The sequence below is a fragment of the Chlorocebus sabaeus genome, chromosome 21, assembly GCF_047675955.1.
Source record: "Chlorocebus sabaeus isolate Y175 chromosome 21, mChlSab1.0.hap1, whole genome shotgun sequence".
NCBI classification, from domain to species: domain Eukaryota; kingdom Metazoa; phylum Chordata; class Mammalia; order Primates; family Cercopithecidae; genus Chlorocebus; species Chlorocebus sabaeus.
In genome coordinates, this window is record NC_132924.1 from 90,067,484 (window position 1) to 90,091,175 (window position 23,692).

General features: G+C 42.3%; 1 protein-coding gene across 14 annotated transcripts in view; it reads left to right on the plus strand.

The window, feature by feature from the left end:
• Positions 1-19,655, plus strand: part of ST7 (suppression of tumorigenicity 7) — a 276,697-nt gene extending 257,042 nt beyond the window's left edge. For 8 of the 14 annotated variants that reach the window (XM_007982682.3, XM_007982684.3, XM_007982686.3 and 5 more), the window contains 3 exons: positions 8,660-8,752; positions 11,497-11,636; positions 19,311-19,655. In XM_007982682.3, the coding sequence (XP_007980873.1) occupies positions 8,660-8,752; positions 11,497-11,636; positions 19,311-19,406 (329 nt within the window). In that variant the 3' untranslated portion in view covers positions 19,407-19,655. Of the gene's footprint in view, positions 1-8,659; positions 8,753-11,496; positions 11,637-12,455; positions 13,503-19,310 lie in introns of those variants that run through there. The other 6 variants (XM_007982681.3, XM_007982683.3, XM_038004448.2 and 3 more) reach the window with 1 other exon arrangement.
• The last annotated feature ends 4,037 nt before the right edge of the window (positions 19,656-23,692 follow it).

The window sequence follows — 23,692 nt, forward strand, 5'->3', positions numbered from 1 at the left end:
CAAGAACAGTGGCCATTGAACCCTAGTGTTTGCTAGGAGTTGTAGCATTCATGTATTAATGGATAAATGCTTGGTAGATGAATGTAGGGATAAATAAATCTGCGGGCTTTTTCTCCATAGATATTATTATTCCATGTAAGGAGAAGAGGCTGTAATAGTGAGTGAGATATGCTCCTTGCCTTGGAGAAGCATGTCATCTAATTGGGAAGAGGAACCAGCAGCATGTGGCAGCTGCCTGTTGATTTTTCAGAAGGGAGAGGTCTATGGGGTGGAGTGATCATGGTTAACATTATGAGTCAGATGAGATTTGAACCAAGCCTTGAAGAAGTAGGACAGTATTATAAGCAAGGACACTGTGTGAAGAAATGGTAAGTGGTGGGGCTGTTTGAGAGAATGTAAATTAAGGAAAAAAGCCAAGACTATGAATTATTGGACAACATGTGCATTGACACTCTGCTAGCATTAATTTTAGCAAAACAAGTACAATATGAAGCATGGCTTTCTTTTTCCACCCATGGGAAACTAAAACAATAAATATTAGAGTCTTCTGACAGTTTTTTCCTAGCTCACCCTTACTCTGATCAACCCCTCAAACAAGTGTCTTTTTAATCCTTTCACTCTGTTTATCTTTGCTGCTTCCATTTTCATTTTGATAATATGCTCCTCCCTTTTCCTGCCCTTCCCTAACCCATTAGGAGTCCAAGTTGGTGTAGGAAGGGAGGTTGGGGGAGCAAAATGGGATGGTATAAAAATACACTAGAGATGGAACTCAAAGTTGATTGAAAATTTTTGTTTAGTTTTGAAAATATCTCTTTAGCGAATTAGTTAGTGGTTCTGCTTCTATAGATTACTATTTATAACTTGAAGGAGGATTTGATCAGTGCCTCCGCCCCTCCTCAGTAAGTGTAATAGCACACTCCAGGTGGCCTGGGTGGCACCAGCAACTGTATTTAAATGGGTTAAGACACACCATACTCCACTCAGGGTGTGTGTGAGCATGGTCATGATTCCTTCTGGCTTGTGCTTCCTGTTGTATGTAAGGTGTTCTATCAGAAAGGAACACAATACATGTTTATTTAAGCATGAGAAAGAGACAGAAAAGCCCAACAGGACTGAATGAGAGAGGCCTTACCTAGTGTCAGTTGTGGAGAAATTAAATGGACAAGTTGGCTTGCCAAATGTTTGTAGATTGGTCTCTTGGAAACAATAATAGAAGCTCATCCATTGGGTCTCATAGGAAAGAAAGTTATCTGTCCTATAGAAGGGACCCAAAAAAAGGGTGGGGTAATAAAGACATGGTATCACCATAGAAAAATGGTATCACTATAGAAAAAATAAAAATCCTTCAAAGAGTAACTGGAAACTCCCTTTGGAAATTAGTTATCCATGTGGTCAGATAACAATGGGGAGATGCTCTGATCCACTGGAAGGATGATGGGATTAAAAGAAACATGAAGTGAAACAGGGAGCTACAAAATCAAGCAGGATAGCTGTATGGGGATTTAATTTTCTCAAATTGGCAGAATGCTTTATTAGGATAAAAAGAGGGGGTGGGTTTTCAGACATAACACAGTATGGCCAGGTACCTACAGGAAAGGAAAATTCTACAGTTGATCCTTACAGATAAGCAGGAACCACTCTGGAGAAGTGTTTGTGAAAATCAGGTAACTGTGATCCCAGCCAAAGTCACTTACATTGCCATTCAGTTTTCACAGAAAGCCATAACATTCAATTTTAGAAAAGAGGACTGTGGAAGTGCTTACTGTATGCTAAATGCTTGAGAATGCCACGAACCTTGAAGAGTGTTTGTTTAACTGGGTAATTTACAGAGGTTTTGCATTTACATCATTCACTCTTCCTGATAATATTTTGAGTTAGGCCGAACAGAGGTGGCCATCTCAATTTTTCAAGAGAGGAAACAGGTTCATTGAGATCAGTGTCTTGTTGAAGGTCCTGTGGCCACTGTTGGGGAGCCAGGATGTAAACCCAAGTTCACTTTTCCTTCACCGTACTAAACAACAGATTAAGAATACAAAGATCAGTCATCTCTGAAACATTTGTTTGGAAGCCCACAATTGAAATTTACATCACTACTTACAGCGTAGGGTGTATTTATTGCACCTGATCTCTCTGTAGTGTTTAGAAAGTTAATCATCCTATATAAAATTGTATTTTGTTGTTTAATACTGACTTAAACCTTTTAAATATCAAATGAGACCAGTTTTATAAAATAAACAACAGGTATGTATAAATAAAGAGACTATAAGTAAATAAGTTTGTTTTAAGTGATTACCACTCAATTGTGGATTTTAAGTAATTTCTTTTTTCTTCATATTTCTGTTTTTAAATTTTCAACAAGCATAAATATGTATATGTATATATACACATATGTATACACATATGTTTAAAAAATATCTCATTACAGATGTTTTTGGTCTTTTTTAAAAACAAAGCTGTAAATATCATACAATTTAGAAGAAAGAATTACCCCTCCAAACCCAGACAATCTTATTCAGTCTTTTGACATCGCTTCTGGATCTGTGTTCATTCTAAGTTAAATGGAGGTTCAGAGCTCTGGATTTTCCATCAGATGACCTGGATTAGAATTCTGACTCAGCTACTTACAGTAGCATTTACTTAACTTTAGTAATTTTTAGAAACTGTGAAGCACTAATGATACTGAATGCCATACCCCACCCATCCCAGACTGGTGACTTCAGGGCAGTTGCCACAGCTCCCTCTCAGGTCAGCTGGCCATGTATAGGCAGCCTGTGCAGGAGCAAAGGAGGCTGCACTTCTGCCAGTGCACCACTTGGTGGTGCCTTTTGACATCTCCAGCCTCATAGTTTAGGTTTTCTCCTTTGAATCATTTTTATCTTCATTCTGAAATTTAAGACCACTCCCCAACTCCTTTCCAGCTTCCCTTTTTCATTAGAAAGAAAATTCAGGGAAGAAGGTAACAGTACCTAATTTTACTGGGTTCCATGTTTAAAATGATTATTAGTAAATTTGGGAGATTTAAAACAAATTTTTAGTTTCTGTCAAAAGTGTGGGGGGTAGGGATGTAGGTGTATTTTGTTTTGCTTTTTAATGAATTTGTTATGTTAGAACATTAGTCATCCTTAATTAGTGGAATTAAGTGAGTTTTCCTCCAATCAAGCTAAAAAAAACCTCCCATTTTTGATAAAACCCCAAAGTCCAGCTGATGCATGGCAGAGATGGTTTGGGTTTGAAACATATGGTAGTTTAAAAAAAAAACCTGAATCTTCAACCACAAATACATCAGCATTTCAAAGGTTTCCAGAATGTTTGATTCATCACTGTCACAGCCCCTGAAAGTACACAATATATTCCTCAAAGTCAAGTCATTAAGAAAGGGCGAGGGTTTTAATGTACAAGATTTTATCATATGTTTCCAGTTCATTACATAGCTGCCACCTTATCTGAATCGTATTTATTTTAAACACTGTCTGTTCTGGTGATCCTCACATACATGCACCACTGGAAGTATGAGTTGAACAAAAAAAAAAGAGAAATGAAGGATCTTGTTTGAACTGGGTCTTCTTTACAAGGGTATTACACCTATGGGGCCCTATTTTATTTTTATTTTTTATTTTTGCTGGGGCCCTATTTTAAATGGCACATTCTCTGTGTTACCTGTATTAATACTGATGTGGTTTTATCTCCTTCCTATCTTGATCTTTTCAGGGCTCTGTTTTGGCTGTATTTATTTTAGAAAGCGGGGTTGCCTGCCGACCACAACTGTGAACTTTAATTTTCTAGTTCTGCATATCAGGAGGCTAGTCTGCCATGGGGTATATCACTTAGCCTTTCTTTGTTTCTGTTTTTTTCTACTTGACCAAGTAAGACTCTTTATTTTCTTTTTAGAGATCCCCCCGCCCCAAAGAATCCACTAAATAATGTATAAGATTTGAGGGTGGTGTTTTTTAGGGGAACTAAGGCTGAGTATTTCTTTTGAGAGGGGAAAATGGCCCATTGTTGAAGCATAGGATGAGATTCTGATTCTAATTTATTCTCTTTGAACCTGATGGCAAATGCTGCTCACTGTAAGATGTGGTTCTTAGGGCATTTCCTCTAGCCAAACTTTTCCTCCATAAGGCTGGCATCTTTTGAACTACGAAAGAGAAATTCCACCACCCTCCCCCATAGATCCAAGGCTAAATTTTGTAATTTGGGAGAAAGCAATGATGGGCTAAAGTCTCTGGTCATAGCTAACTTACCCTAATAGCCAGGCTCCAGATATCATATGATGGTTCCCCACCTACTGCCCAGTAGAACCAACTTGCTCCTTTCCTTTATTCAGTCTTGGTGACTGGCTATCATATGGATCCACCTTTAAAAAGGAAAATTCTGTCTCTGCTTGATTTTGCATTTATTCATTCATTACTTTATTCAACAGACATTTATTGAGTCCCTCCTTTGTGCCAGGCATTGGGTTGAGGAGATCAAGATGAATAGGAATCTGAAATGCTTTGGGAGGAATGTTTGTGTGTGTGTGTGTGTGTGTGTGTGTGTGTGTGTGTACAGTGTATATAAGCAAAAAATACACACACACACACCCCACATTAGATAGATAGATAGTAGTGCTTGTATCCACACTATCTATCATGAAAGTAGGAACTGAGTATTAGAGTGGTGAGGGTCACTAGGAAGTTAGTGAGTCTGCTATAAGACCCTAGAATTTCAGAGTAGAACATCATTTAATCCAACTAAGGGAAAGTGTTTTTCCCAAGGTCACACAATTAGGTGGTGAAAGCATGGGATCACAACTCAGCCTTTTGACTTTTGAATTTTCTTTGTTGCTGCACCCAAATGCCTCACTAAAAACAGATGGCCTTTGTGGCTGGTTAACTACATTGAACTTAAAAGTAAGGACATGAAATTTGCAATTTGGTGATAATTTCCTGTTCTATCACTTGCATTTCTAAGTATTAACAAACAAGCAGAATTTTTACGTATAAGCTAGAGTATGACCTGATAGAGAAAGTAGGAACTTTAGGTTTAATAGAGAGGGATATGGGGGAAAGAGAAACCCAACCTTTATTGAGCAGCCAGGCACTATATGTGGATGCCTTGACCTTTGCTGTTACACTTAGTTCCTTTACCAGCCTTTGGAGGCCTGTGGTATTCTCGTTTTACAGATGAAGAGCCAGGGACACAGATTAACAACCCACCCAAAGTCATACACTAGTGAGCCTGGGCAGGTCCTGCTCATCCTTTAAATGCCACTCTGGCTGCTCTGCCATTATGTACAGACAGCACCGTGACTCCCTTGGAGGCGTTCATCACCCTGGAAACCTTTGCTCTTACTTTCATGATTGGATCCTGCTTCTGGCACTTGGTGGTGAGCTCCATGAGGGCAGGGCCAGTGTGTGCTGGGCTCTCACCTTTGTGTGCTTGTCACATAAGAAGCCACTCACCTTTTGACAAACGACTGATTATAAGAAGTAGAGCTGGGATTCAAACTCAGTTCCCTCTATTACAAATAATCTGTATAAAGTTATCTAAGATACTCTTAGATTAATTACATTCTATCCTTGCCTATCTGGTAGGTACAGTAAAAAGAGGTCATTAGAAGTCATTGGGAAAATCAGGAATTAACTTATTCATGTATCCATCCTTTTGTCGTTTCTTTGGTTCTGGTGATTTTTCCCCCCAGTATCAATTGAGAATCTCTGATGGGAACAGCACTGGTAGACTTGGAACCAAGAAAATGTGTCTGGTCAGGGATAGAAGAAGGCAGCATTGTGCCGCAGACTTGACTGTGAAGACATGATCTGTTCTTTCACTAATTCCCAGTTTCATTTTGACCCTTCAACAAATGCACAACCAAAATCAAGGTAGGGGAAGGGATGGCACACAGAAGAAAGTGCAGAAATATCATTTGTATACCATGTATTCACTCTGAGTGGCCTAGCTTTTTTGTTTTGTTTTTAACCCAATACATGTGTATTTTTAATTTCTCTGAAATTTGTGTTTTCTCAAGGATTTTTAGGTCTGTACTCATTCATAAAATAGATCTGTTCAAATGACCTTTTTCTGTTCTTATTGGCACCGCCAAATCAGTGTGTTTTTAATACTTAGATTCGCAAAATTTCTGGACAGTTGGCAAAAGGCACAAGGCTGTCATGGAGCAGTTGCATGTCTTAGCAGTGAAAGGGACCAGGAGGTGGGAGGTGACGCTGGCAAGGCTTGTGCAGTGCCTTTCCCGGCCTCTCTCCGGACCTCCCCTGCTTATCTCACACTTGACTGGGCCCTGCACTGCAGGGTGGGTAAAGGATAGAATTGCAAGCAGAAATTGTATTTGCTTTTGTTTAGTGAAGCCAAAAGCCTTATTATTATTTTATGAGCTCAATGCAAATGACAGCTGACATGAGAGAGATTTTAAGACCACCATAAGCATCCTTATAATCATGAGGGTGGAGGGCAATCCAGGAAGAGGGTATGGGTGGGTGGCTGTGTGTACACATGCACTCTTTTAAAAGTTGTATTGTGTCTCTAACCTCTCCAAAAAGGCCAGAACCAATTAGAAAAAGGAAAAGGCCAACTTGACGCACAAAATTCTGTATGCGTGCCAAATATTGGAGTGAAAAACATGTAGCATTTGACTGAAAAGACACCAACCAACCATTAGATTTCTATGGTTGAACACTCTCAAGATCTTGCACTCCTGTATTTCATTTAAAAAATTACTCCCTGAAGTGCAAACTGACTTCAATTTTGAATAAAATTTAGCATTCAAATTTATAGCCACTTTGAAAACTGAGGGTTTATATTTATATCATATGAACTTGAACAGATTCTTAATTACAGGAACCCAGCAGCCCTTTGCACATGGAGAATCTGGATTTGAAAAAAAAAAAACAAAAAAAACTTCCCACGTAGGTTTTTCCACATTTTTCAGATGCTTTTGTAGCAGCCATCATTTATGGGAAATGGCATTAAAATCCTGCCATAATGTAGTTTACGTTTAAATCCAGTACTTCCCAGAAGAGATTGTAGTGTATCCTATAAAGGCACTAAAAGGCTTATTTTTGTTTTTGTTTGTTTCTGTTGGGGGTGTTTCGTTCTCTTGAAAGTCTGGTTCTAATGGAGAGATGTTGGTTCGTTGGAATGATCTTTGTGTGTTAACAACCTGTGCAAAGAACTACTCTCTTGCTTGTTCTAGCGGGCAAAAGTCATCTTTGTTTGCATGCAAGAAAAGGTCTGATTGAACTAGGGTGAGCCTTTCATTTTAAGCAGAGTTAAAGTCTGGGGTGTTTTTAATGTTTTAATCTCTGTTTAAGAGGTTTCTGTTATGAGAGGAAAATTGATAACATTTTTACCTCAGCAAACTGCCAGCAAACTGGCTCTGCTCTAATCCCACATTTATAGTGATTTATATTCTCTGTGGCAATGTGCTGTAACCTCAGAGTGATACCACTGCGGTGTAGATTGACTGCATTCCAAATGCTGGAATCACATACATAATGTTTTTACTTTTAAATAATATTCAGACACCAGAATAAATACCATATGTGCACTGATGCTGGTTACAATGGAACCTTGTCATTTCTTGTGAGGGAGAACATTCTTTGTTTCTGATTCCTGTTTGAAATAAGTATGCAAAAGATAAATATGTACATTGACAGCATTTTGAGAAGGCTCTGGTAGTTACACAGCTGAGGATGTAGCTATGATTCCTTGAAATGTATCATTTAAAACTAAAAATATTGCTGCATGTTTTACCGTCCCTCACTAACATACATTAAGGCAAGGATTGTTATCTGACATTCCCAGAGTAGGGTAGAGCTTTTATATTTTATATCTACAGCAGGCTGTAGTAAGAGGACATCTGTTGAAGAAAAATTACCTCCACGAGTACTGTTCATAGGAACAGTGAGACTAACATGCTGATGACATTGAAACAGGGAGAGCAACACACTTGATCATGGGAAAGGATGGATTGATTGGAAAGCCGTAATTCAGTGTGAGCCCTAATGTCATCTGATGCTACAAAAGCAGAATTTAGGTGACCTAATGTCATCAAAATACAGATAATTAATCTCTCCAGATCAGTTTTCCCACATGATATTTAAGATTTAAACTTTTAATAAAGTTTAGAAATGCCTCCCGAGTTATCGTTTTTAGATTTTTGTTTTTATTCATCTTGATTGGAATTCAAATCCACTTAAACAGTATTTTTTAAATCAACTTGGTAGAATGCCTTTCATATTTGTACATCTAGACAAACTCCAACAAGTCGATCCACATTTGCTTCTTGGGGAAGCATTTTAATCCATGTTTGCATGATTACTATTTGTTTAGCTATATTGAATTAGTGCCCATAACATTTTAATAATACTTAGTAGATGATGAAACCCTGGGCATTGATACTGATGGCTTCCCAACCCCTCTGCACCTCTGTCCCACCCAGTTTTGTGAGGTTTGCCCAGAATATATAGTGTGAGATGAATGTGTGAGTAATACATCATAATTTATCTCTGACATTTCATCTGGCACATAGCTTGGGTGGGTAAGCCTTGCCTCCTTTGTAGAAGCGTTCCCTGTTATAAAAACGCTCAAACGTCCCTTTTTGCAGTTGGGAAGTTATGACCCAAACATTGGACATCTCTGACATATTTTTTCTCCTTTTCAGCTTTTCGGATGATCCCTTATCCCTTGGAAAAGGGGCACCTATTTTATCCTTACCCAATCTGTACAGAAACAGCAGACCGAGAGCTGCTTCCATGTAAGTCTCACCTCTCTTCAGCCAGTGAGGGTGTGTGGCGAAAGGTGGGGATTGGAAGAGGTGGGAATATCAATGTTTAGAATGTTCCTTATCTTTTATTACTTTTCTCCAAACCCCTGTCCTTGTTTAATAGCATATGTATTCAAGTGAATTATGTGAGTGGGTTTGGCTTCCTGTTCCTCCAAGTCTCTCCAAATTTATCAAAGGGAAAAATGCCAAAGGATTGAAATGTAACTGAAGAAACCCTATGCACTGATGGGCTGGAGCACAGAGACCCCTGGTTTGAGCGGGTATGTGCTGGGCCGGTCCATTGTGAGGGTTCTGCCTGGGCTGCTCCGCTGGACAGATGTGGTCTGCACAGACTGGAGTTTGAAGAAGAGCTGCTGACCGAGAGGGAGCTGCTCATGAGTCATGGGTGGGCAGGCAGTACCAGGAAGCTGGCACCATGGCCAGAGGTGGAGTTGTGGGGCAGGGCAGTGTGCTCTGTGGTGAGGCTGTGCTCTGGCCAGAGGGATTTCCCATGAGCACCTCGTGGGTTGCATGTAGTGGCTCAGAGTACCATGTGCAGAGCACACGTGCAGCCTCAGCACTGTATGAAAGCACACAAAAGAAAACTCTGCCCTCCACTACCTTACACTGCTAGCAGTCTAATGACCCACACCACATGTGGAAAATATTATTTTGCTTTGCTGTAATACAACATTGTTTTGACAATTCAGGCTAAATGGTTATTATCAAATCATACTGTGTACAAGGATCATGTCAGGCTCTTCATGTGGCCCTGACTTAGGATCTATTTTTCTCCCTTAGATAATAAGCTCCAAATTTCAGCTCTTCTCCCTTCTCTGTCTTTTCTCCTGCCATCTCTGCCCTTTCACCAGCCCCAGTTATATCAATATCTTATAGCTGTAACATATAAGTACTTTCCCCAGAGGAACAGTGTAACCTTAGAGCCCTGGGTGCATAGTAAATTTCCAAACACCAGCATTATCCAGCCAGTCATGAGTCTCCAGCATGGTGGGATCTGGGTGCAGAACTCAATGGCTGTCATCAGATTGAGGTAGCAGGAGGTGCTCACTTGCCTCCTTGCCAGCCAGACCCAGTGCGAGATTTGTTACCCAGGGAACTGGGAGATCACGTGATGTGTTCCTCACTGTTCAAGTTTGATTGTGAAAAGAGTCTGGTGCCTCACACATTAGATTTGATTTCAGAAATCCTCACCGTGGGCCCATAGTTTACCTTTTGACTCCCCACTTCAGGGAGATCCTTGTTAAGTTTTGGTTTTCTGGTAAGAAAGGCAGTTTTCTGAAAAGCACAATGTTTTTAAATGTTTTAATCGAGTCCAATTAAGTTTCCATGGGGATAGATTGGTTATTAGAACAAGATTACAGTTCTTAAGAGAAACCTTATAGGGATAATCTTTATAAGCCCGAAATAGAAAATTATGGCTCACATTAATTGAATGCAGTGCTCCAAGTCTGGTCTCCCTCCAAAATCTTTTTTGGTTGGATGTTGAGGGTGAGGATATGAAGAAGGTAGGTTGTTTTAAGTGCTACCCATAATTTGCACATTAAAAGTATAATTATAGCCACATGAGGCCCTGCGCACACTTGCTCTGTGTGTTTGAATTGCAGCAGGCTGATCTACCTGGACGTAGTAGGCATGTTTGTCTGCATGGAGCTCCTCCTGGATCCCCTCCACCCTCAGTATTCAGCCTTGTGGATTACTGTTGAGGACTCTGAGGAACAGGAGCTGAATGATAGAGGAAAGGCCTCTAGATCTTGTATTCCCTGAGGACCATGGAGCCCTCTGGTCCTCTTGGTTAGAGTGGGCTGTTTCTCACGTGCAGTTTCACAGCCTCTCCCGCAGCACCCCCAGCACTTGGCTCTTTCTCCTCCTGCAGGCCAGCCCCATCCACCCAGGCAGTCTCTCAGGCAGCATCATAACGAGCACAGAGGAGGCGGCGATTCTCTTGACCTTTGTACCACAGCTTTTTGGTTTTCCCAAACCCAATGTTTGAAATATAATATAAAAGTTATAGAAGGCGCTCTAAAGAGCACCAGCTTTTCTTGCTTTTTGATGGCTGTTGGAAGTGTATTTGTCATCTAGAGTCTCTTACAATTGTGCCATATAACCCTAGCAGCCTTGACCTTCCCGTCTTGCAGTTTGAATAGACCTACATGTGAGGTCCTCGCTGGATGTCTCTCTGTGAGGGTGGCATCCTCCACTGACATACTTAGAGAATGCCAGGAAAAAATACAGGAGAAACTAGTATCACCTCATTATAATGATTTTTAAAATACAGGAAGGAAAACATATGGATGGGGCGCCTTTTTCCTCTGTATACTCGATTTTGGATTTTCCAGGTTTTGTACAATGAACACGTGTTTTGTAATTTGAGTAGTTTCATTGTTTTATCTGTGTTTGCTTTTGAGAAAAAAAATACTATACATTAGGCATAGGTGATGCTCCTCTTCCCTCCCATGAAGGGGTGACACCCCCAAATTTGCCCCCTCCTGCCTCCACTTAAAAGTGCTGAAGCCTGGCCGGAGACTTGTGACCAGCAGATGGGCCTCCAAAGGCTGGGTCAGATGTTGGCTACGGTTTGTCAGGTGTGCTATTTTTTCATTTCCAATAGGCTTCCAAGTCTTTCCCAAGCTCCCGAGTCAGTGCCACCATATAGACCTTCCCTGAGAATGCGTTTTACTCCAGCCCTGATATTTTCCTTTTGCTCTTCTCCACAGCTTTCCATGAAGTCTCAGTTTACCCAAAGAAGGAGCTTCCCTTCTTTATTCTCTTTACTGCTGGATTATGTTCCTTCACAGCCATGCTGGCCCTCCTGACACATCAGTTCCCGGAACTTATGGGGGTCTTCGCAAAAGCTGTGAGTGTTTGCCTAGAGGGAGGCCTCGGGGAATGGATTGGGAAAGCCAAGGGAAGCAGCGTAAGAGAAACGGGGTTGCCTTGCAGAAATGGATACAAGCCTGCAAAGATCATTGCTCACCATTTAATTTTCATGATCATCAATGGAATCAAAGTGCTAAGGGTCAAATGAGAAAGTGCAGGTTGTTACTGCATGCCTTGCCTCATTTCACAAATTCTCAGCCATTTCCAAAAAATGCAGGAGGTCCAAAAGGATGGAATGATTTGGGGAATCCTAGCAATGTGTGGAAAATTATTGGAAAATTATTGGGAAAAAAAATGTGTGGGAAATTATTCAGTTTTCTGTAAATTGAATGACATTATTTCTAATCTTTGGATATCGTGGGTCTTTCCTTAGTAAAGGATGAGATTTACATTTTCAAAGATGATTTAAATAATTTTTTAAAAGGCTGCAAACCCTTGGCTTGTTTAAGGAATAAACAGAGGGTGTAAAGGGCTTATTAAGAAATAAACTGAAATGACATTTAGAAATATGGAAATCCATTAAGCGTCTTTAAGGAGCTTGAGGAGAGGAGTTTAATAAGAAAAGCCATCTGCATTGACAGCCAAGAACCATTGTTTCTTTGTTGAAAACTGACCATTGCAACCTGCACATGCAGTTGAGGATAAGCTTACTGATCTTGCCACAGATGAGTTTCAAACAGAAGGAATAAGGAAAAGAGTATCAATTGCTTCCCTGGAACTCCATTCAGATTTCAAGGCGAGTGCAATCAGAAAGGACGATTTCTAACTTGGCTGGGTTGATTTAATCCCTTTCCAGATGAGTGACATTTTCTGCTCGGCAGAGTTCAGGGACTGGAATTGCAAGAGTATTTTCATGCGTGTTGAAGATGAACTGGAAATCCCTCCGGCACCTCAATCTCAACATTTCCAAAACTGAACTCATCACTCCTCTTCCCCCACCACCAAAACTGCTCCTCCTCCTGTATTCCTGACCTCCACCATCCACCCCGTTGCTCAAGCCAGAAACTCAGCAGCCCTTCCAAACTCTTCCCTCTCTCACTCCCCACATCCCATCTGTCTCGGCCTTCACAATCCGTCAGTTCTAACCTCCTAAGCAACTAGGCCTTCAGTAAATGTGATTCACCTCTTCTTTCCCTCCTTTTCCCAAAGCATCCCTCTTAGTCTAGGTCCTTGTTATTTCTTGCCTGAACTCCTGCCATAGTCTTAACTGGTCTCCTTGCTTCCTGTCTTATCCTCTACCAGTCTTTCTTTTATGCTGACACAAGAATGGTCTTTCTGAATTGCACATCTGAGCATGTCACTTCCCTGCTTAAATTTCTCCGGTGGTTTCTCACTGACTTCAGGATCAAGTCCCAGTTGTTCAGCATGGCATCCAAGGCTCTTTATGATCTGGCCCTTGCTTACCTCGCAGCCTTAGCTCTCCCAACTCTTGCACAGTCACTGCTCTTCAGCCACAGTGGATCACTCACCATTCCCAGATGCACCAGGCTCTTGCACACTTCTGCACCTTTGCATGTGCTGTTTGCTGTGTGTGGTATGCCCTTCACTGTCACCACCCTGCTCACCCACTCTACTAATGCCTCTTCATTCTTTTATACTCAGCTTTCTTTAAAGTTCTTCTAAGCTGAGTTAGGTGTCTGTCCTCTATGATCCCGCAGTATTCCATGAATACGTATATTCTTACATTTATTGTACCGTATTATAATTGTTGAAAACTTGTCTGTCCCATTTAGAATGTGAGCTCCTTGAGAGCAGGACGGTGTCTTCCTTATCTCTGTATCCCCAAGGCTTTGCACAGTGCCTTGCACATAGGAGGTTTTCAATAAATGATTATTAAATAATATATGGTAGTGGTCTCTGCAGAAAGAATCAATGGAAAAATCAGATACAGCTTAGCATTTTTTTTTCTTCTTGTATGCTTATAATCATAGCCTCTTAGAGTTGAAAGGGACCTGAAGCAAATTGCCTTTAACAGCAACCCTGAGTGGGGGTCACCTACACTCATCTTGAATACTTTCAGTGATGGGGCGCTCACATATTTATAAACATCAAAGCCCATTTGATTATTGGATGACTCAGAACTTTTCCTTGTACTGTAAAAATCTGCCTCCCTTTGGTTTCCACTTATTCCTATTCTATATTGAGGGTACACCAAAAAGCCCTCCTTCCTCTTGCAAATCCTTAGGACAGCTCACTAATTAATGGCCACCTCTAACCAACTACCTGTTTTTTCCTCCAGGTAGAATATCTTGCATTTCCTTAAGTCTTCTGTGCATGACATGATTTCTACACCCATTATCACCCATATTGCTGCCTTGGATGTTCCTTAGTTTATGGGCCTACACTACTTGTTATTTTCTTCTACTCCCTTGCCAATCTCTGAGTAAAAGTAGTTGCCAAAATTCTGAGTGTGACTTAGTAAAATTTAAAATAAGAATATATTTACATTAAACAATTATTGGACTTTCATGTTTTCTGTTAAATATTTTTAGAGCATATTTATAAAAATATGTCATTAGTCCAGTATTCTTCATTAAACTGACTGTAATAGCACTTGGTGGGAGTTTTGAATCAATAGAGATTCCCAGCCTCCAGTCTACATATTCACCTGGCCGCACCACCAGAAATCCAAAATCTTGAGTATTAGCAGGAGGAATCTGTATTTTTCACAAAGCCCCCAGCAGATTCTGAGGATGAAGACTGAGGGCATTTTACTGTCTCCTCCCAGGGGCACTGCTTGGAAAGCTGAACCTTCAGGCAGCCACTTGCAGCTGCATGGTATGCCGTCAGAGCTGTTCAGGTGGAAGCTTTTCAGGAATCAGTGGTTTCCTTGGCTGTACCTTGGAAATATCGAGAAACTTAAAAGCTACTGAGGCCTGTCCCTACAACCCGAACTTTCTTGGTCTGGGGTCAGCATGGGCAACTCAGTTGTCAAGCGTTCCCCTGGTGACACAGCTGTACAACCACTGCATTGAATGGAATGAATAATTGCCTGAGCCTGCTTTAACTAGCAAGGGGATTGGGAATGCAGAGGGAAGGACAGCAACTAGAATACAACTGGGTGTTCTCTAGGACTGGCCGTACAGCTGTGCTTCCAGAGTGTAGCAGAGGGGTGTTCATTACGGATGCGGGACAGGACACCACTCATTTCATGTTTTCAAAGCTTTGGTTTTGAGTATAGCATCAAATGATTGAATAAAATATAAATCTGCCTTTAGGGTCCTTATATTTTCTGCTATACCAAGATGTGGTAGTTTGGTCAGCTCCCCATAGTTTTCAAATGTACTTTAGATAAGTTTGCATTTCAACCTCTGTCTGGAGAATCACATTTATCTTGCCCTTCATAAAATGTCTGTAGAGACTGTGTGGGGAAGGAAGATGGATGGCCTGAATGAGACAAGCCCCTTCTCCCGCCGCCTCCTCGACCTGCCCCCAGAGTCTTCTCTGCATCTTCACCCTGGTCACTTCATTAGGCCTCTCCCGAAGCTCCCATCCCACACCCCACACCCCACACCCCGCAGGTTATCGCAACTGCCCTAGAGGCTGCCTGCGACCATTTGCAGCTTGTGAAAGTGATTTTCTCAGCCCTTTCCTGAGATAATATCCCTGGGACGATGACCTTTAGTAGATGCAGAGAGATTGCACTGCCACCCCCAGCTGTGGGCTTGGGAACTCTCCAGCATGTTTACATGGTGACCATGATGTGCGGCCCATAAGGAAGCCCACAGGGAAGCGTGGACCACTGGGAAATAGTGGAAGGAGCAGCTTCCACTGGCATTTCCCCCTAATCTAATCTACCTCAGTGATTTAGGACTAACTCTTCCTAGAATGTTTAGTTACAAAGATAAGCTTGCACATATAACTACGTTATCATTCCAAACCCACCTCCTCACAGAGTGTGGGAAGGTCAGGATTCTGACCCCTCTGTCTTTCCTTCTCTAGTGTCTCTCCTTCCCTGAGACTGAGACTTCTGATTTCTGACTCTCATCTTCACTTATAGGCCTCGACCTCTTTGAAGCCTGATATTGATTATCGTGAAATGTCAATTGTCTGATTGCAGTAGGGCACCTGGAAGTTATTCAGATAAGCGGAGGCGTTTTGAATGTTAATGAAGCCTGTTGGGAGCCGTGACCTTCTAAGTGATGGTGTTTCAGGAAAAGGAAGATCAGGCAATTGAAGTGTCATTCTCTTTTTTTACTAGTTCAGTTGCATTTTCTCACCACGAGACGCTCATTGAATCCTGGGGCATTTTGGTTAAAGATTTGACCATGTATCTCTGCCCTCTGGACAGTTGTAGACATCGAGATAAATAGGCTGTTCCAGGTTTACTTGGTGTTGCTCATTCAGACTTAACTTTTCAGCAGTAAAGTGCCCCTTAAGTCAAGTGAAAACTGCTGTTTCTCCTTGTGGATTGGTTGGGTCTCCAGCTAAAAAATATTGACTAATTTTCAAACATGCTCAGAAATACAACTGAGCATCCCAAGCCAGTCATGCACCTCCAGACATTTTTAAAAATATCTCCTGATGGAGCCACTGGCCTTTGTTTGGTTACAAAGTGGAAGGGTTCAGCAGCTTCAGACACCTCACTACATTGCCTGCTGCCTGCTTGCAGGTATGGGATGGAAGGCATGCTGTGGGGGAAGGTGGCTTAATAACGATGGAAGCACATCTCAACTGGGGTTTGTGAGAGAGTAAATTAGGCCCTCTAGGAAAAAGTTCAAGGGAGTCTTTGTGAATTCTCCCAAGGATGGAACATTCTAGATAGGAGGGATAGAAGAGAATCATTCTATACGTTGGAGGCGTTGGGGCTTAGTATTCTTGTGGAACCTTGTTGAGAAGGGCAGGTGTCATCCAGGAAAGAAGGGGCCACTGTACTTTGCTGTGCAGCATGGGGAAAAGGGAGCATTTATGGACATCAAACGGGATGAAGCTCTCCTCTTGATTTTCAGAGGCCTCAATTTTGTGCTTTTTATCCAAGTCAGGTTAGTGCCCAAAACAAAGCAAACAAATAAAAAACAAAAAAGGCCTTTATTTTAAGCCAACATTGTAACATCTCCATTCATTCTGCAGCTCAAGGTGTGGCTCCTTGAGGTCTGCACATTTTAGTGTGTGTGAATCACCCAGAGTACAGACTTTGAGCAGTGCCTGTTACCTAGCTGTGCTGGCTCATGTTCAGCAGTTGCAACAGCTCCATGGCTGCAGTGGCTCAATATTCAGCAGTTCCTTTCCCACTCAACCACAACTTCAACAGTTCTAAATCTGTTTTTGGCCAAGTCTTCAGGATATAACTTTGCCAGCAATATCACCTTGTTTATTAAGCCCTATCTTCTACCACCTGTCAGAATCTCTGATTTATCCAGACCACTATAACACTTTAACTCCTCTTGATGGAGTTGAGCATTATAGACAGATGCTGTGGTTTGTGGAGCCTTGGTGGTCTCTGATTATATATGTGTCTGTGTATGTAGTTATACACATACATGTTGGGTGAAGGCAATCAGTAGACTTGCTCCATATTATTCTCTTATAACTAGGATTTTACAAATGCTTTCAGAGTAATTGGGCAGTAATTGCTCATTCCCAGGCCTGTTATCACCCATGATGCCTTCCAACTGCATGAGTGGGTGCACCCAGTCCAGCTCTAAATTGAAAAGGATAGGCCATCTGTTCCGTAGGGTGGTTCTATGCACTTAACAAAGGATAATTTCAGAAGGTTATCAGAAACTGCCATGTACCTGGCACTCGCTTGAGGATGGCACTGGCTCCTCTTTGCTGAAGCACTGACATGGGTGCCTGTTTCTTAACTGCAGACCCAGCCTGGCACACAGGGCCCTCCCCAGTGTCCTTCTAGCCACTTTTGAACTCTACTTCTTCTAACTGTCCTGGCTAAACTGAACCATTTACTACCTTCTGGTCATACGGTTGCTTTTCCATTTCTCTTCTGGCTGTTTACTGAGCCTGCAGGGCCCACCCTGCTCCTATTTCTTTACCATCCTTACCCTATCTCTCTCTCTTCATATTCCAAGCATCCACTGGAGTCCGTTTTACTTGCCTCATTCTCAAAAGTATTCCTGCTGCTTTCAACAGAATGGATTCTCTCCCTTTTCCAGTCCCAGTGCTTTGTTTGGGCCTCTATCCCGATTGCCATCATAGCCTATCTGGTTATTAGTTTGCTCTGTCCATATCTTCGTGGCCCCCTCCTTCACTGGGCTTTGAGCTTCCTGACAGTGGGAGTTTAGTTTTGTCCCACACCCCTTTATATTTCACCCAGCACTTAATTGCTTTACTAAATAAATACATTTAATTGGTGTAAAACACAGGTTGGAGAAGGATCCCAAATTTTATGCTGTCTTGATTTTCCATCTTATGGATCTCGCATTTGATGATCTGGCTATATAATGTGTTGCGGGCCTTCCCAGTGTGAAACTGGTTTTGGACCAGTTCTGCGGGTCCAAAAACAAAACAAAACAACACAACAGGAAAGATTCTGGGTTAGCAAATTTGGGAAACTTGCCCACCATACCTCTTCTCGAAGACCCACAGTCCACAGAACGTATACCTAGTAAAGGGGCCTGATTTAACTTCATTAAATGTCCTAAACTTGCTTGACCTCAGAACTGTGATCCCCTCTGCATATATACACACACATTGCACTACACTTCTATGAGAAATTCTTGGTAGTATGGATGGTGCTGTGTAATGGACAAGGGCTTAGGACAAAGGGCTCCACAGTACAGGAACCAGGTGTTGAACCTCAGTGAGAAAATACCTGGGTTCTGAGCAGAGAGAGGGCAATGAAAGCATCCCAACAACTCTCTCTTCCCTGATGGGTAGGGCATCTCTTCTGCCAGATGCTGGATGGGGTGTGGAAGTGAAGCTGATTCTTCACAAGAACAGAATTAGAATGGATTTGATAATATTTTAAAAAGAGTCTCACGTGAAGCACTTGGCTTTCTTAAAAGACACAGCTAATGAGCTTTATTCTCTACATGAAAAGCAGAAAGGAATTTAGTAACCAAATGAAAGAGTTCCCAGAGGTGCACTCGGAACAGCCCCTCTTAACAAGGATCTGTCCTCTATGGAATAGCCAGTTTGCTGCCTTCTCCCAGGGTCCCAGGCATGCTGCTAAACACGTGGCTCAGACAGGAGCCCAGGCTGCTGTTTGGGAGGCAGTGGAATCGCAAAGAAATTCATACACAACACACTTGACCTTTAAAATTGCCTTTTCCATTTAAAATGAGCTGTACACCCAGCTAGATGAGCAGCTGGTCTAAGTTGTCACCATTTTTTTTAACTCTTGTGCCCACTTGCCACCAATCTGTCATTCCTGTTTGATGACACCAGTCATCTGCATGGCAACCAGCAGATGCTAAAGACTAGCAGGAAGACCTCAGGACTGTGGGCCACCTGTCAGGGGAGTGAGGGGGCTGTCAGCTGACACTTCTCCCCCTTATCTAACAGTGCTGGGGCCAAGGACTGGAATGCAAGTTTGACCATCAGCTGATGTTTCCTGTAAACATAAAGATGACATGGTCGCCTTTTGAGACTTTCGTAATGCAGTGATTTAGCTGCAGGAGTGGGTGGAGAGGTTTGTTTTATAGTCTTGAACAAGGTTTCTGCTGACTTCTGTGTCTTTCTGGTTTCTTTACAGTTCCTCAGCACTTTGTTTGCCCCCTTAAACTTTGTCATGGAGAAAGTGGAGAGCATCCTCCCATCCAGTCTGTGGCACCAGCTAACACGGATCTGAGAGAAGCCCCGTCCTCCAGTCACCTCACCCGCTGCTGCCACTGTCTCCTCCGTGCCAACTCCTTGTGGACTGCAAGAAAGCATGACTTTGAAAAAGGGAAGCCATTCCGAGATTTTAAAATGTTCATGGACTATTCCATATTAAAAGCTGTTTTTGTTGTACAAAATTCATTGATGTTCAGTTCTATTTTATTTTGCCTTCAGAAAAGAAGAAGGAAGTCAAAAATAAAACTTTTGTGTATTACAGCAATCATTTGTATCCTCCTGTGTCTTCCAACCCTAAAATGGTTGATGTCCCAAATGAACCTTTGGGTTTACCTTGAGTTTCCTGGGAACCTGAATCTGCTGAGTGCCACATCATGGTTTCTCTGCTGATGGAGCACGTCTCAGCAGGCCCTGAGAACCCCTTATAGGCAGAGGCTTGGAACATGGAATCTCTTGGGTTCAACAGTACCATCATTGTCAACCCCAAACTGTCCTTCTGGGCCAAATGCACAGAAAAAGCTTGCAAGAGGAATCACTGGAAGCATGAATGAAGCAAAATGCGTGTGCCATGGCAGGGTGTTCCGGTTCAGAGACTCTACTTACTGAAGAGTGTTCAACACTGTAGTTCCAGGAATCATTTTGGTTTTGCTGTTTGAAAACTTCTTGTGAGAAAACTCCCGATAAGAAGCCGCAGACCCAACAGGCTGTGGTAGAACCTGACCAGCTTACCGTCATTGCCATTTTTAAAATGTTTTCTCATAAGGGTGCTTTTAAATTTTTTATCATGTTTGCATTCCTGATGCTTCAGTGTGAGCATTCTTTGAGTACTTTAGTGATTTGAACCAAAGTGATCATTTGTCCTCACCACCTTTAAAAGCTTTCCATATGATTCATATCTTGTTTAGCATCTGGCTTTACTTAAGCAAAAAAAAAAAAAAAAAAAAAAAGAAAAATAAACAAACTTGAATCCTCTATCTGAAGTGAAAAGTACCACTATTTAAAATCTCACTCCAGTGCCTAAAAACAAAGGGCCTGTCCTTTACGAAGCTTGTTTTTCCCCTTATTGAGAATCTGAAGTCTTTCCCCACTAGTATTAAAATAGGCAGTATTTGGGGAAAGCGCCCGGCCACATCTCCTTCCCAGGGGATCTTCCTACTGGCCCCAAGAGCATAGTCAGGTGAGCAGGTAACATTTAGTTGCCCAAGGGCTTTTTATGCTTTTGGCAAACCCTTCTTTGTACCCACTTTGTACAAAGCCCTGATGGGATATGTAGCTAGCTCTGGCTCTTAAAGGAAGTATCTCATAAGAGCTTGAACTCCATGTACACACACCGGTAGCAGGGGGCAGGTCTATCTTGTGGATATCTGCTCTTGGTGGCAGGGGCCAGGTCTATCTGTTTCCCTCTTCTTCCTCTGACACAACTCCCAACATACAGGGGATGTGCAAATGATTTCTTGGATGAATTGATGCGATAGTGATAGGTACAAAGAACCTTTGACCCATATTCAGAGGAGGAAGATGGGTTCCAGCTGAGAAGGACCAGGGAAGGCTTAGAAATGTAATTTTGAGCCAGAAGAAAAAGTGATGAGAATCTGATTCTTTGAATTGATAGATGAGGAAGCAAAAGTCCAAAGTTGACCTGCCCAAGTTGGGACTCCAGATTGTGATAAGCCTTGAATGAAGGTTTAAGAGCTCATAGGCAGTGGGAAGTGGAAATGGCCGAAGACATCATTGTTAGAAACCCCAAGTTTTCTGTAATCCCAGCAATTTGGGAAGCCAGGCTGGGAGGATTAGTTGAGCCCAGGAGTTCAAGACCAGCCTGAGCAACATAGTAAGTCCAGATCTCCACATAAAAAAATTTTTTTAACTAGGTGGGCATGGTGGCAAGTGCTTGTAATCCCAGCTACTTGGAAGGCTGAGGTAGGAGGATCACTTGGGCCCAGGAGGTCGAAGCTGCAGTGAGCCCTGATTACACTACACTCCAGCCTGGGTGACAGAGTGTGAGACCCTGTCTCAAAAGAAAAAAAAAAAAAAAAAGTTGCAGAAAATACAGCAAACATATGGAAGATAAGGATTTTAAAGTGCCTAATGAATTTAATAGGATTTTAGAGCCATTTCATGGAGAAGTGAAGCTTTGAGGGGTAGGAGGAGTTAATGGGAAGTGCAGATGGAAAAAAGATGGTGACAGATGTAGACACAATCAATGACAGATGTGGATAATACTGTTGAAGGAAATGACAAGGTAGGTAATATTGTTGAAGGAAATTCGTGTATTCCTATATAGAAATATCTGGGACTGGGTAATTCATAAGAAAAGAAGTTTAATTGGCTCACGATTCTGCAGGCTGTACAGGAAGCATAGCAGCATCTGCTTCTCGGGGGAAGCCTCAGGAGGCTTCCAGTCATGACAAGGTGAAATGGGGGCAGGCACATCACATGGTGAAAGCAAGAGCAACAGAGAGAAAGTGAGGGGGAGGCGCCACATACTTACTTCTTTTTTTCTTTGTCTTTTTTTTTTTTTTTTTTTAAGACGTAGTCTCGCTCTGTCGCCAAGGCTGCTGGAGTGCAGTGGCGCGATCTTGGCTCACTGCAAGCTCCGCCCCCCGGGTTCACGCCATTCTCCTGCCTCAGCCTCCCGAGTAGCTGGGACTACAGGCGCCTGCCACCATGCCCGGCTAATTTTTTGTATTTGTAGTGGAGACGGGGTTTCATCGCCTTAGCCAGGATGGTCTCCATCTCCTGACTTCATGATCCGCCCGCCTCCAAAGTGCTGGGATTACAGGCGTGAGCCACTGCACCCGGCCCACATGCTGCAATCAGAATCACTATCAGACAGCACCAAACCATGAGGGATCCGCTCCCACGATCCAAACACCTCTCACCAGGCCCACCTCCGGCATTGGGGATTACAACTCAACATCAGATTTGGATGGGGACAAATATCCAAACTCTATCAAGGGCTAATCAGGTGAGGAGAGAGACACCTTCCCTGAACTTGAGATAAGCAAATGATGTGAACTTCCTAGACCTTGCGCCTTATGACGTGGAGTCAAGACCCCCTCCTCAACTACTCTGCTCAACTGTTGAGCCCACTCACAACTCACACTAGCAATTCTCACCTCCCCAGGCCTGGGTGCCAGGGAGGTTGCTGTTTTCCCAGGTCTTGCCTTGTGTTGCTGCCCCTGAGGACAAGCATTAAGGCTTTCTTCTTTTTAAAGTATTTAATGCAAATATGTGGAGAGGTAGAGCCAGAGCAACTCAAATAACACAGTAGAAGTTTTAAAGATGATTATTTATACATCATTCTTACACTCCCCGACCAAGGTCCACTGTTCCTGACTTCTTACAGAGATGGCAACTGGAATCCAGGTTGTCTTCTGCCTTCTGCTTTGATTTCTACATGAGGGTGCATCAAAATCCATTCCATGGGCTTTCCTTTATAAAGACCCTTCCTTCCAGCAGGACAGTAAGTGTTCCTGAGTCTCAACTTATGTGTGTTTGCTGGAATACAAATGTAAACATTCTAAATTAAATATCAGCAAATGAAATCTAGCAGTGGATACTGGAAATAAAACAATATGACCAAATGGAATGATCTGCCAGTTTGGTTTTTCTTTTAAACTTTGTGATATGGTTTGGATTTGTGTCCCCACCCAAATCTCATGACAACTTGTAATCCTCAATGTTGGAGGTGGGGCCTGGTGCAGGTGATTGGATCTTGGGGGCAGATTTTTCCCTTTGGTGGTGTTTTTATGATAGTGAATTCTCATGAGGTCTGGTTGTTTAAAAGTGTGTGTCACCTCCCTGCTCTCTCTTCCTCTTGCTCTGGCCATGTTAAGTACTTCCTGGCTCCCCCTTCACCTTCCAGCATGATTGTACATTTCCTGTGGCCTCCTCAGAAGTCAAGCAGAAGCCACTATGCTTCCTGTACAGCCTGCAGAACTGTGAGCCAATTAAACCTCTTTTCTTTATAAATTACCTAGTGTCAGATATTTCTTTATGGCAATGGGAGAATGGACTAATAATACACTTTCTTTATCAGTACTTACCAGCATCAAAATTATTATGGCTTTATAAAAGAATTGAGAAGACCGGGCACTGTGGCTCATATCGGTAATCGCAGCACTTTGAGAGGCTGAAGCAGGATAATTTCTTGAGTCCAGGAGTTTGAGATCAGCCTGGGCAAGCATAGTAAGGCTACAAAATAAAATATAAAACACTAAAAAATTTTAGCTGGATGTGGTGATGTGCAGCTATAGTCCCAGCTATTTGGGAGGCTGAGGTGGGACAGGTTGCTTGAGC